This window comes from Berghia stephanieae, unplaced genomic scaffold, assembly GCF_034508935.2.
Source record: "Berghia stephanieae isolate SIO BIC M18660-M18661 unplaced genomic scaffold, UCSD_Bste_1.3 scaffold160, whole genome shotgun sequence".
Classification (NCBI taxonomy): domain Eukaryota; kingdom Metazoa; phylum Mollusca; class Gastropoda; order Nudibranchia; family Aeolidiidae; genus Berghia; species Berghia stephanieae.
The window spans coordinates 12,265-31,081 of NW_027622624.1; the positions used below are offsets into that span (position 1 = coordinate 12,265).

Genomic DNA, 18,817 nt, shown 5'->3' on the forward strand with positions numbered 1-18,817 from the left:
CTGTGTCTCCTATCCCTGTATATCTGTTTTCCAATTTGCTTTCTGTCTTTGTCTTGGAATGAGATTACTTGGTTTGGTCCTGGCTGGGAGGGAAACAGTCAAATGCATGGTTATTGTTTTGGGAGATTATATTTTTTTCCTTGCAAATCATCTCTCTGCTATGTATTATTATATTTGTTATTTTGAATTTATAATGTAAGCATTTGAGTGTATTCCTCTTAGTGGGGACCTGTGTTCGTATCTGGATGAGACTTTTAGGTGATCTCAAACTATGTGCATTGATCTTGGAATCTACACCAATTCCTGATTTGTACAATTCCCCTTCGTCTTACCCTTTCTTGTGTGCTTTTAAATTGTAATTCTAGAACTTTTTACTATCCCATTTTCTTCCTTTCTCCTGCGCTGATATGACCTAAATGTGTTGCAAGCGCCGTTAAACCCTTAAAAACATATTTTTTAAAAACAAATCCTGTTGTATTTGGTTTATATGTGTGTGTTTGTATGTACATATGTGTGTGTGTGTGTGTGTGTCAGTGGCGGTTCTAGCCTATTTACATTGGTGGGGCAAAGATGCTTCGGTCAATATATATATATATATATATATATATATATATATATATATATATATATATATATATATATTATATATATATATATATACATATATTTTTTTTTTTTTTTTGATTTATTTTTTTTATTGTTTTTTTTTATTTATTTATTTATTTATTTATTTTTTGATTTATCTTTTCATTTTTTTTAAAGTTATTTATTTATTTATTTATTTATTTTTTAATTAATTTTTTTAAATTATTATTTTTTTCACCTTTAAAAAATAATATTTCAACCACAAATATCACATTTACAATGAAATGACAATACCAGTAGATTTTAATTATTCCAAACGTAATCAAAAATGAATCACGAAAGAGAATACAACTAAAAAATAAAGCGACGAGACATAATGCGACAACACCTTGACAATACAAGTCCATTTCGTTCACTCGAAAAATTAAAGATTTGCTTTAATCCATCAACGGCGAGATAAATATTTCTGTTACATTACTGGTTTTCAGTAGTATGTAGTAACCTTAAAGTTTTAATCGAGAAGCAACAACAGCGATATGACTCGAGTTTCATTCAGAGCTCAAATTGCATTTCACTGCTGTCTTGATGATTAGAATGACTGTGCCGGTGGTGGTAGTGGTTGGAATAGTGGTAGCGGTGGTGGTGGTGGTGGGGGAGGATGTAATTATGGTAGTGGTTTTGGTGGTGCTGTTGGTTAGAATGATAGTTGTGGAGACGATGACGGAAATTTTATGATGATGTTGATATTGTTTTTATTGCTATTGTAGTACTTGTTGTTAATATTGTTGTTGTTGTTGTTGTTGTTAATGAAGAAGAAGATGATGATGATGATGATAATGATGATTATGATGACAACGACGATGTCGTCGACAATGATGGTTACCATACGATATTACAAAGTTTATTCAATCTTAGGCTTTCGACAATAAATCATACAATTTGATGACCACATACATGAAAGTGGAAAAAAAAATGGTAAATGGAACCAAACAATAAACTGATACCATTAATAACAACAACAAAATACAACAATAGTAATACCACCAATACGTACAATAATAATAATAATAATAATAATAATAATAATAATAATAATAATAATAATAATAATAATAATAATAATAATAATAATAATAATAATAATAATAATAATGATAATAATAATAATAATAATAATAATAATAATAATAATAATAATAATAATAATAATAATAATAATAATAATAATAATAATAATAATAACAATAATAATATTACCATCATCATTACTACTACCACCACCGCTACCACTATCACTACCACCATCACCATCATTATTACGTTTCCAATCATTTTTTCTCGTTTTAAAAAATTTGATATCTATCAAAACAGACGAAATTCCGGTCATTTTTTTAAAGGGTAGTTAAAATATCTACGATTTTATTAGCCCTGAAAACTACGATTTTTATTTTCCTATTTCAAGTAGGCAGGTCTGATATGACAAGTATCAGTATCAGTTCCATAGTCAAAATAAGACAAACAAAAACAAAGTTTATTTAATCTTAGGCTTTCGCCAATACTTCATACAATACAATTAAGACAAAATAATGTTACCAATTTCTCCTCATGCATTCGTTAGACTATAACAATAACGACCGTGTTATCTTTACTCTTTACCCAACCAACCCCGAGCTTCCCGCCTCTTCATCGCGAACAACTTCTTATGTATGTAGTAGCTTCAGGACGGGCAAGTACGGAATCTGCCCACCCTTCCGTATTTCCTCTATAACTTAGTTAGAATTCAACTCTCTCCTTTCTCAGAAGAGTATTTCTCGTATACTAATTCAATTGTTGAGAAAACCAAAATGGTGGTTGTATTTTATATATTTATTTAGTCGTGACTTTTGAATAAAAGTGTTTTGTTTTATTAGACGGAATACAATAGAAAATTACATTGTTTTGCAAAATTATTTTGTCTGGCAATAAAAATACAGCGGTAATTAATTTAAGAATTAAAAAAAAAAGAACTAACAAATTAATTTGTTAAAAAACAAAAAAAAAAAAAAAAACCCCAAAACAACAACAACAACAAAAAACAAATAAGAAAACAGTTTAAATAAATGAGTTTTGAGAAGCACTAAAGAAAACGAGAAAAAAAGAAAAGTTTAAATGGATAAACAAATATATAAAAACAACACAAATTAATACTAAATTGATATAAAATTAGTAAATTAATAAAATTAATTCAATACTGGAACATTCCCAAAGTCATTACATCAATGGTACCAGCACAAGTAAGGCAATAAATAAGAAAAAGTTCGTTTGCCAAAATCTCTATTTAGTTTTCACTGGTTAATAAGGTGGGCTCATTTGAATTAGCCCGACCTAGTACTGGAGAGGCCAGACAGCAAAAATCGGAGTTAGTTCACCGTCAGGCGACGTGACGATGAGATGACGATGTGGGCGGAGTGGAGTGGTTGGGGGGGGGGGGGTGATAAAAAAAGAACAGGAGCGGATCCTGGTTTATGCATTACGGGATGCATGGTGATTCTCAATCTATCAAAAATACACACAAATTGATTTCAGTACGAAGTATCAAGTTTAAGTAGTAACTTTTGAAATTATCTAATTTAAATTTGATTATTTCAGACCTGGTAATACAGCATATAACTTGAAAAAACAGGCTGGTATTTGCCCACCCTGCCCATTATTACCAGCCGTCCCTGGTGTGTGTGCCTGTGTTTTTGTGTTCTGTTTTCCTAAATGCCTTTCAATCTGTAAAACTAAAATAAAGTTTTAATCACACACATACTGTGAAAAAAGGATTTTTTTTTCTTTCAGAAATAGACACACTACCTCAATCTAGTATTATAACGGGACATATAGCGTATGATCTACTAAACATACTCAAAAGTTCTTTACAAGAGGTAACAAGCCAACATCAACCATGAAAATATAGGACGAGACATGATGTCTGTAAGATGTTATTTCAGTTTGTTTTTTTTGTTTTTGTATCAACTGAGACGAAGCTGTGAACAGCCAGGTACTCATTTTACAATTGAGTAAGGTGAGAGAGTGATTTTCCCAGATTCAACATTTTGCGCCTCCAAAACGCGGCTCGAACCCAGGATCCTTTGAAAAGACACTCTACTCAGGAGTTTGTGGGTTTACCCAATGTTGACATTACACAGGCTGAACACTGTTCAGAATATTGGGAATTATATGGAAACAATATGTGAGATTGGGAGGATTTTGGAATTGGCAGAGGCGGAGAGAAAGTTCAACTACTGCTGTTCAGCAGGTGAATTTTTCTTCTCAAATCATTAAAAATGAGGCCTCTTTGAACAGTCTCTCTTTCTTTTGAATTTAAGTTATTGGTGAGAAACGTATACCATTAAAATCAGCAGCCTTTGAAGATTATAATATAACAAATTGGGCCTGCCAGCTTGTTTCAACGCAAAAGACCATCAATGTAAACAAAGCCTTTATTTTGTCTTCTCCTAGACAAGATTTATATTTCTTCACAAATCATTTTTTAAATGAGGTTTCTTTGAAACTTTAAACCCCTTAACTTTTTTATTTATTGTACGATTTTGATTAATAATAAGTGTTATTTAGCATGGTTTGGGAAGTCGCATGTGGCTTTGTAATTTAATTTTTGCTATTTGTGTGACACATTAGTATGGATGGGTGGGGTTGCCGACCTCCCATAGTGGGCAGGGAGGAACTTGCTGTTTTCCAACTGCTTTCTGTCTTTGTCTTGGAATGAGATTACTAAGTTTTGTCCTGGCTGGGTGGGAAACAGTTGAATGTATAGTTATAGTTTTGGGAGATTATTTTTTTTTCCTTGTAAATCATCTCTGTTATCTTTTTACTTTTATCATATGATTTGTTAACATTTGAGTGTGATCTTGTGCCGGTGTTTGGGTGAACTTAAGGTAATCTCAAACTAAGTACACTCTGCTTGTGTCTGGATAAGACTTTTAGGTGATCTCAAACGAAGTGCGCTGATGGTGTGGTCTTGGAATCTACATATGTTTCCTATTGAACCATTCCCCTTTTTCTTCCTTTGGCGCTGAAATTTGTCTCAAGCGCCACAAAACCCGTAAAAACACATCAATCTGTTGTTGCCCAAAGATTAACTTCAATTCATGCCTACCTGTCTGATCCGGAGGTTTTCCAGTTTCCGAGAGCTAATCACATTGTTTTTTAAGGTTATCAATATACCATCAATAACTAAATGTTTTTTAGCGACTTGGCATCGCATACGCATGGATCGTGACTCGAACCCTGGACCTTCCGGCCCCAAGGCGAGTGCCATACCCCTATACCACATAGTCCCACAAAGTAACAATTTTGTTTGAAGCTGTAGAGAATAAAATGGTACGAAATTAGAGTCATACGAGAGAAGAAGAACGTTTGTTTGTCTGTGTGTGTGTGTGTGTGTGTGTGTGTGTGTGTGTGTGTGTGTGAAGGAGTGAGTAATTGAAACAGAGAGAGAGAGAGGTATGAGAGATTCTTTTATATATATATATATATATATATATATATATATATATATATATATATATTGGTAAAGCTTTTTGTTGGTTTACTTCTATGTCATTGTCCGAGTATTTCCTAATTAGTACAAAAATAAAATTGAAAAATGCTTTTCTTCTGGGGATATACGGGACACGTGGCGGGGGCTTAAAACTGCTGTGAACTATAATCCAAAGCCCACGATTATATCAGAAGATATCGAAATTGAAACTTTAAATAAATTTTATTCACGTTTCGACACAGCAAACAAATTTGATATTGAAAATGAAAAACATAAATTAGACAGGGCTTTGGAAGATGAAATGGCTGTTGAGGTCAGTGAAGAGGAAACGAGATTCGTATTTTCGAAACTAAACGAGAGGAAGGCTGCTGGGCCGGATGGATTGAAAGGAAAACTATTAAAAGAATGTGCCGACCAGCTTTCCCCCATTTATACACATATTTTTAACTGGTCCTCCAATGCGTTTCAATCCCTGAAATTTGGAAAACTTCGAAAATTATTCCTGTTCCAAAAAAAGAAAAACTTGAAACTATGAACGATCTCAGACCTGTTGCACTGACTTCAATAGTCATGAAATCTTTAGAAAAACTTGTTCTTGTTAAAATTAGGAATCAGTTTATGCCATTGAGTGATAGTCATCAATTTGCTTACAAACCAGGACGTGGCGTAGAGGATGCCATTTTGCTGTTTACAAACAACATCTACAGGCATCTAGATCACGCTAGGAGCTATTGCAGATTGCTTTTTGCAGATTTTTCTTCAGCGTTCAATACAATGCAACCTCAGTTGGTTGTTCCAAAATTGACTAGTCTGAATTTAAACAAGTATATAATTGCTTGGGTGCTCGAATTTCTTACGGAGAGAGCACAATATGTTCAATTAGGGCAAAACAAATCTTCCTGTATAACTACAAATACTGGCGCTCCTCAAGGTTGTGTATTGTCCCCTGTATTATTCACAATATACACGAATGACTGTAGAAGTCAAAACCTGAGTGTACCTTTAATAAAGTTTGCAGATGACACCGCTCTTCAAGGCCTCATAACAAATGGCAACGAAGTGGCTTATAGGCAAGAAATTGATAGATTTGTGTCTTGGTGTGATGCCCACCACCTAGAGCTTAACATAAGCAAGACAAAGGAGCTAGTGATTGACTTTAGGAGAGTGAAGGAACCGATAGAACCGTTAAAATTAAAGGACCAATTCGTCCAGCGAGTTCCTCACTACAAATACCTTGGTGTAACGATTGATGACAGGCTCAAGTGGGATGAACACTTGAAAATAATTAGGCATAAGATGTGCAGACGTACATATTTTTTATCGAAACTCTCTCAGTTTAGAATAGATAAAACCCTCTGCACATTATTTTATAGAGCAGTAATCGAAAGTGTTTTGTCATTTTGTATAACAGCTTGGGGAGGCAATTGCTTAGCAGTGGAAAGGAACAAAATAAATTCAAATATTAAAAAATCCATTAAACGCTATATAAATGATGTTGACGATGTAGATCTTTTATACGATAAATTTTGTATAAATAAAATAACTAAAATATTAAATGACCAGTATCATCCACTAAGACCATCAATTATTATGTCAGAAAGAAGTGGTCGCCCTTTCTCTATTTCAACGAAAACAGAGAGACACCGAAAATCTTTTCTGCCGTCCAGTATTAGGCTTTATAACAACAAGCAATAATCATTTTATATAATTATTTCTCATTTTTACTTTTTAAAAATATAAATATTAATTTATTAATTTATTTGTTTTGCAATCTTTTCAATTTTCAATTTATAGTGACAGTTTTAACTATTTTACAGTGTTGAAATTATTCATATTATAAAGCGCAGCTCTGGTTATAGAGCTGCTCCTTTTTTTTTTTTATATATATATATATATACATCCTATTTCCATTGTATTTTTATCTTATGTGTAAATTATAACACGTCTGTACAAAAAATTTCCTTTTTGGGATGCAATAAAGTATTATTATTATTATTATTATTATTATTATTATTATTATTATTATTATTATTATTATTATTATTATTATTATTATTATTATTATTATTATTTATTTGCTTAATTATTTTCAGAAATGCATTAGTCTATGGCAATACCCAATGTAAATTTCCAGAAGTGGATAAATTAAGTTCCTCCCATAGTGGGCAGGGAGGTACTAATTGTGTCTTCTATCCCCCTATATCTGTTTTCCAACTTGCTTTCTATCTTTGTCCTGGCCGGATGCCCTGGTTGAGAGGCAAACAGTCAAATGTATAGTTAGTTTTGGGAGATGATATTTTTTTCCTTGTAAATCATCTCTCTGTTGTGCACTTTAATATGTTTTCTTTATATTATATGATTTGTAAAACATTTGAGTGTATTCCTCTTAGTGGTGACCTGTGCTTGTGTCTGGATGAGACTTTTAGTGATCTCAAACTAAGTACTTTGATAGTGTGCTCTTGGAATCTGCACTTGTTTCTTATTTGAACCAATTCCCCTTTGTCTTACCTTTCTTGTGTGCTTTAATTGTAAATTATACTTTTCTGTGATGGTGCGATTCATCAGGCGTGTAGAATATAGTGATTTTTTTTGTTTTTATTTTTTGCTTAAACGCATAACATCGATGAAAATGCCGTGCAGTTTGCTTTGCTTAGAACGAACTGCCATCGTTAACATTACATTCGGACGACTGGACTGTCCGAGGGGTTTGGTTATGTTCCCTACCACGAGGTGTCTATTTGGGTGAATACTCCATTCAATTTACATGGTAGAAATTATTCCGTCAACTTGGTCACTGAAAGGTAAAAATTCTTTCTCACAAATACATTCAAGTCCACTTTTCATCAAGACAGCAGCCTCTTATGGTTCTCACACTACTATGTTATGACGATCGACCCAATCAGCAAAGTCCGGTCCGCATTCGTGCACCGTCGCGAACCCGCCGGGTAGCATCGTCACAACACACCGTTCGACTAGATGCTCTGCCGTCTCAGGTTCTTGCCCACAGCGGGTAGGACAGGTAGAAAGACCCCGCCGATGAAGCGCACTTGCCGTTAGGCAGCTCCTCGACCGAAGCCGATTCGCAGCCACCCAATTTCTCCTCTTACTGGTATCAAAGCCTGGCAACTTCTCACCAAGCTTAGAGGAGTGTACGTCCCCGCCCCCACGAGGGATTGAATTCGTCCAAACCGACTTCCATCAAGACACACTTCAGTCCGTAGCAAATGGTTGAAGGCTTTTATAAGTCCAATACTGGGCAGCGTGGCTCAGCGGTACGGTCTTTGCTTCGTCCCCGAAAGGTACCGAGTTCGATCACCCGCCGCTGCGCTGTGTGGCCTTGAGTGCAAGTCACCTCGCCCCTAGCTCAATTTGCGGCGCTGACGCCTGGGTTACAGTTATTCCTGTCTTCCTTTGGAATAGACCCAAGAGACAAATTTCCCCCATGGGATGAATAAAGGGAATTTTATTTTAATTTTAAAATTATTACGGGGCGCTACTTGACAACCCTATTTCGCAATCATCATTCAACCAGTCAACCATCTCTTAGTATCTATGTATCTCTAGTAAGTAACCGCCCGCCGTACTATGGGAAGACAGAATTTAAACATTTGGCCAGAAAACTCGTTCTTCATATATCGATCATTAAATAACTCTAATCTCGGCAAAAACTCTCAACCTTGGACCTCGCGAGGTCTTCATTAAGTCCCAGGATTGAGAGCTTTTGCCAAGATGAGAGTCATTAGTGACCAATCCTCTCCAAAAGCTTTTTTTTTAACTTGAACATTTATTTGTGCGGCTATGTGGTCTTGTGGTACGACACTCGCTTTCGGATCGGAAGGTACTGGGTTCGAGCCTCGCTCCGCGCATGGTTGAGTCCTTGGAAAAGGCTCTCTACTCACATTCTCTCACCGGACTCAGGTGTAAAATGAGTATCTGGCCGTTAACAGCGTTTTCTCTGTCAGAAAAAATTGTATTATCGCATAACAGGCGTCATGTTACGTGTTGCTGTTGGTCAGAGACCCATGTAAAGCGCTTTGAGCATATTTAGTGAATATTGCGCTATACCTATAAAAGCTCAAGATAAAACTCAAGTTATATAGAGCAATATCCACTAACGTGCTCAAAGGGGTTTACAGTGGCCCTAACCAACACTTAACATGTTGGACAAGACATGTCATCTTTTAGGAGATATTACATTTTTTTTTCCGATAGAGACAACGCTGTTAACGCCCAGGTATTCAATGTACACCTGAGTACGGTGAACAAAAATATGAGTAAAGAGCCTTTTCCAAGAACTCAATTATGTGCTGCTCAGAGCGGGTCTCGAACCTGGGGCCGTCCGGTCAACTTTTAAAAACTTCTCTCTAAGCGCTTGTTCATTTTTATTTTTATTACTCATTAATAGTTCAGTTCGACGAGTTCTTATGTTCAGTTGATTGCACGACCATTGAGAAATAATAATAATAATAGGATGAGAAAACGTATGGTGCATGTAAGTATTTGATTGAACAGAGAAGTGACTGATTTGAAAGACCCACGACTGTGACGTCAAGCCAGGTAGTTTCCCGATGTGTCATCAATGAAGAATGTGGGTTAGGGGCCCTCCGTTGTCTCCTATTCACTACCAATTGGCCAATCGTTTTCAAAATTCTTGTCACATGATTAAGGTAATTCTTCGGCGACATTTGACGAACCTTACCGAGTGGCCACGAATATTTTCACAGGTGAACACCGGTGTGTGCGCTTGTCACCAACGTCGTTGGTCTCACCATCACACACACTGTCACCTTGTGTGAGCTTGAAACATAATAGAAAGGAATGTGTGTGTGTGTTCGCTTTTGGGTCTGTGTCTCTTTCGTTTCCCAAGGGTGTGTGTGTTGTGTGTAGTATTAGTGTCACATAATCTGTTTTGAAATGGAGTGACAGCACGTTTATGTATTTTGGATATTTTTATGTTTCCAATAACCAAGCAGTAAGTATATGCCCACAATATAAACGGTACAGATTTCACGCGATACGGGTGCTATTTGAGTGTTTAGAAACAAATATTGTTCCCTCTCGTTAGTTGTAGTTTTTTTCCTCTCCACTTCCGAAGTGAATATGGCGTCTTTGTAAACTTCCGACTCTGGTTGACAGTCATTGACATAAAGAAAAGAATGATTATTTTGTATCGCCGCTGACTTTGTCTTCTGAAATCATTTTATACACTAACTAGATATAATGACATTCAATGAATTTTGTATGGGAGACGGGGATCTAGGTTGACAAATGAAAAGGTTATTATTATCGTTATTGTAAATATTTTTTCTTGCTCTCTACCATCGTCTATCTAGACTAGACTAGATATCTCTAGTGTCCAGTGCCAGTAGCCAGTAGTCTAGAGTAGTGGGCAGTGGTACCCGGTGCATTATGATTGGTGGCGTTTTTATACACCTCATTTGGAGGTGTACAAAAACGCACCGTTTTTATACGCGTCCATTGGAGGTGTACAAAAACGCACCGTTTTTATGCACCTCCGTTGGCGGTGATGGTAAAGTTGTTGCTGCATACGTCCATGAGGTTTAAATAGTTTTAGATTGTAGTTTAGCACGCTGCTTAGTGATTACCGATGTACAATGATAATAAATTAAAGAATAATAACAATAATTTTAAAAATCAAAAGTATAAAGAAACATGGCACACAAATACTGATCTCAAATAAATAAATAATTTTAGATAATTAAAATCGAAGTATTTTTTAAAAACATGATAAAAAGTTTTTGAAAAAAAAAAAGAAAGAAAAAAAAAGCAAACAAAAACAAAGAAAATCCCCAAAAAAAAAAAAAAAAGTCACCACTGGGAATCGAACCGGGTACTTTCAAGGTCTGACAGCTTGTCCACTGCGCTACGGAGCCACCTGACTGTTCATCACATTTAATAAGCTCTTTCTAAAACATTATTTTACCTTCAATGCAACTTCTATTTTCTGGTTTTATATTTCGATTTTTTAAATTATTAATATTTTTATATAAATTTATTAACAAAGACATCCTACAGATGTCACAATATAACTTTCGTCATGTCCAAATGAAGAAACACAATATCGCTAATGAAATTGGGTGGAATGCGCATGCGTGACGGAGGTGTATAAAAACGATCCGTTAAGATACACCGTCAATGGAGGTGCATAAAAACACTACGATTATGATTATAAATCCATCAGGTATATAATAATTACAAGGAAGATTTTCACAGGTACGAATTTTAAAAAAAATTGTTTTTCAATTACGTATAAGTATAATGAATTTCCCAAGTTTAATTAATATTTTATAGAATCAAGTTAAAGTTGAAAGCAAAATTTATCTTCCTATTCTTACTCTTACTCTTACCAGTTTATCAACGGTGAGAGGTTTGTGGTTATTGTCGTTGTATTGTATATCTATCGTGTTGTGCTAGTATGAGCGATGAGCGTGTCTATATAATATGTTGTTTACTTTATTTGTGCAATTTTGTTTTGATGCTGTTTTTTTAACATTTTAAAAATTTTGTGAAGCAGTTGTAAGTGACATTTAAAACATTGATTTTATTATAATTTTTTATAAACATTGAGATGCGTATGTGTGACCCACGGTATTTAATGCCTGAATGAAATTCTATATGAATTATAAAGGAAACTGAAGACTATAGGTATAAGGTCAAAGTCAAAATAATAAAGAGTTTGAAAATGTGTGGGTGTGTGCTTTTAGAAGTTGAAGAAACAGAACTGATCCATTTCAGTGAAGGCATAATTTCTTATGAATCTATTTTTAACAAATCCAACTGTCATAATATCACCATCATCATCATCATCATAATAATAACAAAGAGTTTAAAGGCTACAACCATTGGGACTACATTCGAACATTTAATTTTTAAATAGATTGACCTACGGTGGACATAATATGCATTCTACCCACATTTGTCATACCGTATCAAATCAGCAATAGGGCTTTAAAATGGACCAAGTGTTGCTTTGATGCCTTTAAAATATAAGTAACAATATATTGTAAATTACACATTGCAGATATTCTTTGAGATAAAGATGTTAAACAGGAATAAAAGCATAGAAGAAAATTTAAAAAAAGAAGAAGAAGAAAGAAAGAAAGAAATCCATTCTTGTTACTGACATTTTTTATTATATATAATGCTCAGTCATGTAATTGTATTTTAAAGCAAATTGCAAAAAGTTCCCTATCAAGGGCATTTTTACATTCATTAATATTTTTAGCATTTTTAGTTTGAAATTCCAAACTGTTTGTTCCATGTTTTGGCAGTATGAAATATATAAATGAAGTCAATGTAGATATTTAAGGTATCAATTTCACCCTGACAGAATACCGTTTTGAGATGCTTTGTCACAAATTTTGATTCAGATTTGCATTATCCTATCTTTTATTATAATAATAGTATTGCTCTATAATGTACTTTGCAATGTGAAAAATAGCAAGTCAATAGATGAAGATGTTTTTAATGGTAAAAATTCTGTTCCATGAAAGTTGAAAGTAGCAGGTCATTGTGCAAGGCAAAATGGGTATATAGGTGGTGACTGCTGTAAAATATAAAGATGATAATACAACAACGATCGTACTATATTGTTTTTTTTTTGTTGTTGTTTTTTCTCTTTTCAGATTTCGTACATTGATCAATGTAATTATTCACCTTTGAAGGAAATTTTAAAATGCCTTGGCATTGTACACTAAGCAGGACAACATCCTGTTTACTGGGAATAGCAATAATACTTCTCTCTTGTTGTATTCGGATTTCACACCAGTACCAAGGTAAAGAATCAGTAATTTCTTCATTACTTTGCTATCCTTTATACAGTCATAATCATCATCATCATCATCATTGTCGTTGTCATCAGCATCCTACTTGAATGTGTGGATTCATAAAAAATATTAAAAAATCAGTATCATTTTACCTAAAACATTAGAGATACTGCCTAAAGATGAAACTTGATGATGCCCATAGTGGTAAAATGTTACATTCAAGAAATTATTGTACAAGGGTTGTCTTAAAAGACATTTTAGCTTATTTCGTCATTGGAGCATTATCAGCGATGAACTTCTCTGCTGTGACAACTCTCTTGATACAGTATAAGTATCAGTAATAGGAGGAATTTATTAAATAAGCTTAGAAAGAAAGTTAGCCTTGCTTTAAAGATTTAAATTGGATGTATGTGTGTATATATATATATGGTGGTGATATTCCATTGTAATCTTGGCATTGTATTTATTAAAATTTAATTGCTAATGTTGTTTCGGTGAGTAGCTGCTTCAATTGATGATTGTTACTCTTCTTATTGTTTTGTTTTGTGCAATCGTCAGATCCCCCAGAGATTGTGAAGCAAATTGAAAGTCAAAACGACGAGGTGGAAGAGGCTCTGTCACCAACGTTGTCCATTGAGGCCAGAGGAACGTCCCCTCTTTATTTTTTGTGGAAACGAGATGATACTGTTGTCCAAAACACTACAAGCTTCCTTTTGACCATCAGCAGTGCAAAAGTTGCGGATTCAGGAAGTTATGTCTGCATCATTGAGAATAAGTATGGAACTGTTGTCAGCTTGCCATTTCAATTGTCTGTGAAAGGTGAGAGCATTTAAGTCATGATGATATTACATTATGATTTAGATATATTTTTGTTTTGATGTTATTTTGGTTTAATAGAAATATTAACATTGGTGATAAAACTGCTGCATGATGAAAATGTTCATATCACTGATCTCAATGCAAATGTACAGAAAAATCCCTGCTGAGTAAATTGTCATTTAAATGTTTAAAATATCTCTTGATTTAGGGGCAAAGTTACAACAGGTATTAAAGTACACCAAACCCTTATTTTATACAGGTTTTAGTTTTACGTTTCACTCCTATCTTGAAAACAATTAGAATGATATTTACCACCATTTATCAGGCCGTCACACATTTATCTGGTTTATTTTGATGGAATCGTCATGATCAAGGTGCTTCAATGCTTTTTTTACTCCACAATCAGTCAGGCCTCACCTCAAATTGCACAAGCTGCTTATGTGGCCTCCTTTGTGTCCTGATATTCTATTAACATCCATCATTTCATATCGGCAGGTACTCATTTACACTTGGATTGAATGTGTACCATGTCTTACCTAAAGACACAACGCCGGGGTCGTAGTTTTTTTATAATTATTTGACAACCATTTGTTTATCGACCAAGCTCAATACTGCTCTTCTTTGCTACAAATGAGATGAGACACATATAAAACTGGTTGCTGTATTCAGTAGTAATCGACTTATAATAAAATTGTGTGACTAACCTTTTTGTCTTTTTATTTTTTAAATCTTAAAAAAGATTATTATTGCTTTGTCTTCACAGCATTAGGAGAGTATGCAGATGGCCCTGACAAATCAATTTCTGTCGAAGAGGGAAAGTTTGCCGTTCTGGAGCCTGAGCAGTTGTCTCATATATCAAGATATCAAATGGAATGGTTGCTGGGTGGTGCAGCACTCGACACCAACTCTGTCAATTATCACTTGTCACAGAAAAACAACCTGGCCATATTGAATGTGCCTATAAGCTTTGATGGCTTGTCGTATAAAGCACAGTTTACTCATTTGTCGCTGTTTGGTAGAAAGTCATCTACAAGCCCTGCATTTGTATTGTCTGTTAATAGTATGTGTCATTTTTCTTTCCTTAAATGGGAAAATTTGTTTCTTTTAACAAAATATGTTTTAAAATATTAAGGACGGTTAGTTTCTAAGTATTGATAAGGGAGTATTAATTCAACCTTGTGTCACAATTTTCTGTTTAGATTGATTATGATCATGTTGAATGCCTAATATTTTTTTTCTTTTTTTAAAATAATTTTTTTGAAAATTTGGTTTAAGAATCCATTAGTATCCCTTTTTATCTAGTTGTTTCCTTCTCTTACTGGCCAATTTACATCATGTTGTTTTACTGTGTATTGATAAAATTTTATGTCACAAACAGACAAGCATTTAATTAATGCTTTCTCAATGGTGTAAATATTTGGCGGTGTTTACTAACTAAGTTTAAAATATCTTTTTGAGCATTAAAGTTTGTGAAAAGTTTGCAATTACCCAATTTTAATAAGGTTTCTGTTTATCATGACAAGCGTCTTTAGTATAAAAGTGTAACGTTTTTTCCTCGTTTTGTTTTCTATTCAGATGCTGGGAGTCAAGACACTTTCTCACCACCCGAGTTTGTGATAAAACCGGAGGACACTACTGTCGTCTATGGTCAAAATACAGATGTCAAGTTTGAATGTGTGGTCAATGCCAGGTAAGTAGATGTATTCTGAATATTGAGACTGTGTGTACACATATTTGCAGGTCCGATAACCGAATGCAAATATGGGCTTGATTTAACATTGTTGTAATGGACAATGTTTTGTGTTGGTTTGAGAGTAATTTCTATTACAACAGTGGGCCTTGGGTTATCAGACGTCGGATTGCACCATTTGGTTTTGAAGGGGCCCTGCCTTGAGTCTTCTGGTGGAGAGAGGGAGGAATGTTGTTTTTTTCCCTTGTGTTAATTAAAACTCCATTATTATCTAATCTGTCATTGTTATGATTTTATTAAGATTTATATATTATAACCATTTGAACATATCCCTTTTTTTGGGAAGGTCTTGAAGCAGTGTTGGTGTGGGTCTTTGAATGATTTCAGACTAGACTATATTGTTGCTCTTGGATGTACTTGTGATCTTTGTTGATCTCGTCCCCTTTGTCTTACTTTTTTTTTTCTTAGGCAACTATTTTGTCATGTTCTGTTTTACTGGTACTTAAATGGCCTAATAGTGTTGCAAACTGTACAAAAATAGATAAAATACAGATTAAAACAGGGGGAAAAGCAGAGAGAATTATTTCAAACGATTTTCGATGCATACAATTTATCATCTGTCTCCCCGCCCTCACACACAAACACACAGTTGTATTCTACGTACATATTTTGGAACCAAATTGTGTGAAATTTTAATTTTTACCAGAGATTTGGATTTTAAACTTGAATTTAAGTGGATTTTGGTGAAAATGTATTTTAGTTAGAAATTGTTTTGTTACCAGGTTGAACAACATCACTTCAATGTCACTTGGTTTAAAAAGACAATTTATAAATAAATGGTTGGAAATACATGAATAAGAATGAATATAACAGCTTCAAAGAAGAAAAAAAAATACCAAATACGTATTGTTTTGAACTCATAACCTTTCTTCAGTCAATAACAAAAACAGTAAAAACATAAAACATTACTTAAAATCCAGACAAGATCAAATCAAGATAATGTTTATCTGAATTTTAAGTGATGTATTAATGTTTTTATTGTTTTTGTCATTGAAGAAGAAGGCTTATGAGCCCAAAACGTTCCATAATTGACATTTTGAAGGTGTTAAAGTAATTTTTGTTGATTACTTTTTACAGTCCACAGCTTCTAATAAAGTTGAGTCCTTGGAAAAGGCTCTTAATTAACATTCCTCTCACTGCACTCAGGTGTAAAATGAGTACCTGATGGTAAACAGTGTTGTCTCTGTCGGGGACAAAAAATGTATTATCGGCTAACAGGTGTTATGTCTTGTTCCACATGTTAAGTGTTGGCTAGGGACCCCTTTGTAAAAGGCTTTGAGCACATTTAGTGGATATTAAGCTATTTAAATGCTCTATTCTTTTGGTTTTAAAAAAATTTAATTTGCTTTTATTATCTTTTTCTCCCCAGACCATTTTCCAATCTTCAAATCACCTGGTACAGAGGCACAGGACAGTCTCAGACTCTGATAACCAATAATGGCAACAAGTACGTCATAAGTCCATTCAGTCGTGTCCTGACCATAAAAAATGTGGGGGAAAATGACGGGGGCAAGTACGAGTGTAAAGGCTCTTTGAAGGAACAGAGCACTTTTAGTCCTATCAGCGCTGAGTTTGTCCTCACTGTTCAAGGTAAAAGAATATATTAATGATATCATATGCATATTGTGCATATGTTACACACAAAAAATTTCATACAAACCAGTTTGTTTTGTTTTTATTTTTTGGTTGTATTTTTTTTGTTCATAACGAACTGAGTTTTCATAGTGTTTTTATTTTGTCTTATAGCAGCCATGATCTAATTTTTCAGCTTCTAATATCATGAATAGGAAATTCTTAGCTACTTTTTATTAATCGTATTAATTTTGTTATCCTATAGGGAAAATTCTTTCTCTTTTTATTTCAGCTATTATTTCCCCCCCCCCCCCCCCACCTTCTCTCTCTCTCTCTCTCTCTCTCTCTCTCTCTCTCTCTCTCTCTCTCTCTCTCTCTCTCTCTCTCTCTCTCTCTCTCTCTCAGTCTGACTCCAACATTGTGGTAAATATTAAAATAATATTTATCTATCTATCTATCTATCTATCTATCTATCTATCTATCTATCTATCTATCTATCTATCTATCTGTCTGTCTGTCTGTCTGTCTGTCTTTCTATGTATCTATTCACTCACCTCTCTTATTGATTCATATTAATTTTAATAACAATGACTCCTTTTCTTCCACTACCCTAGTAAAACCCACCATTAGATCAGCTTCCCCTGTCAGGGTAACCAAAGATTTTCAAGAATTGTTTTCTTTGACATGTGATGCAGATGGAACTCCCCAACCTCAGGTTCAATGGGTGTTTAACAGCAACCAGCTTACAAACAACATGAACAGGTATGCTGCTTAATACAAACATTTATTTATTTAAAAATATTATTATTGTAAGTATATTGTTTAGACATATGGATTCATTAATGATATTGCTTACTTTGAGTTAAAGGTGTTTGATAACGATTTGAAAGAAAAGAAATGTGCTTGTGAAATGCAGTGAATGAATGATAAAAAATATTTTTATATGCAATTTTTGGGGGGAACTTTGATTTGAAACAATCAATCATCTTTCAAAAATTCAGTTTCCATCATGAATGCTGCCAAGAGCTTTTATATATTTATATTTTGAAAACAGTATTTTCTATTTATGCTGCTCAGTCGCAATTTGTTAAATAGAATGACAGGTACACAAACTGCTTGGGGTCTTTTGACCTCCCATGGTGGACGGGAAGGGCCTTCTATGTCCCTATATTCCCTTTTCCTGGTTGCTTTCCGTTTTTGTCTTGGAACGGGATTGTTTGGTTTTGTCATGTCCCTGGCCAGAGTCTTTAGCTGAGGAAGAAAACAGTGAAATGTTTAGTTCTAGTTTGGGGAGAAGATATTTTTTCCCTTATAAATCATCTCTTTTGTGAATTGCTATATATTTTGTAGACATTTGTGTGTATTCCTCTTCATTGGGTGTTGTGCTTGTGTCTAGATGAGATTTTTAGATGATCTCAATGTACAGTTATAATGTGCTCTTGGAGTCTACTTCTGTTCCTTATTTGAACCAGTCCCCTTTGTCTTATTTTCCCTTATGTGCTTTTAATTGTGAATCTTGAATTTTTAAAATATCCCATTCTTTTCTTTTTCTACTGGTACTGATATGACATAAATGTGTTGTAAGTGCTGTAAAACCCTTAAAAACAAACAACAGGTATTCTAAATAGTCTAAATTGGTTCCCTTGTTCATATAGGTTTTTCTTTTTCTTTGTTTCTTTTTTTTTTTTTTTTACTTCAAAATGTTGGAGTACATGTTCAAAGCCATAAAGCCCATTAAGCCAGGGTTTAGCTTGGTTTCTGTGGTGTTACCCAGACAGTAGC

The 18,817-nt window shown here is 34.2% G+C and overlaps 1 protein-coding gene across 1 annotated transcript; it reads left to right on the forward strand.

Moving 5' to 3' along the window:
* Positions 1-9,964: 9,964 nt before the first annotated feature.
* LOC144961166 (protein sidekick-2-like) lies at positions 9,965-17,797 on the forward strand (the record flags this gene model as incomplete). Its single annotated transcript, XM_078894455.1, has 7 exons — positions 9,965-10,079; positions 12,754-12,903; positions 13,453-13,713; positions 14,477-14,773; positions 15,289-15,403; positions 16,833-17,053; positions 17,650-17,797. Coding segments are annotated over exons 2-7 (1,142 nt in total), but the record flags the coding sequence as incomplete, so codon positions are not given.
* Between the last annotated feature and the right edge of the window lie 1,020 nt (positions 17,798-18,817).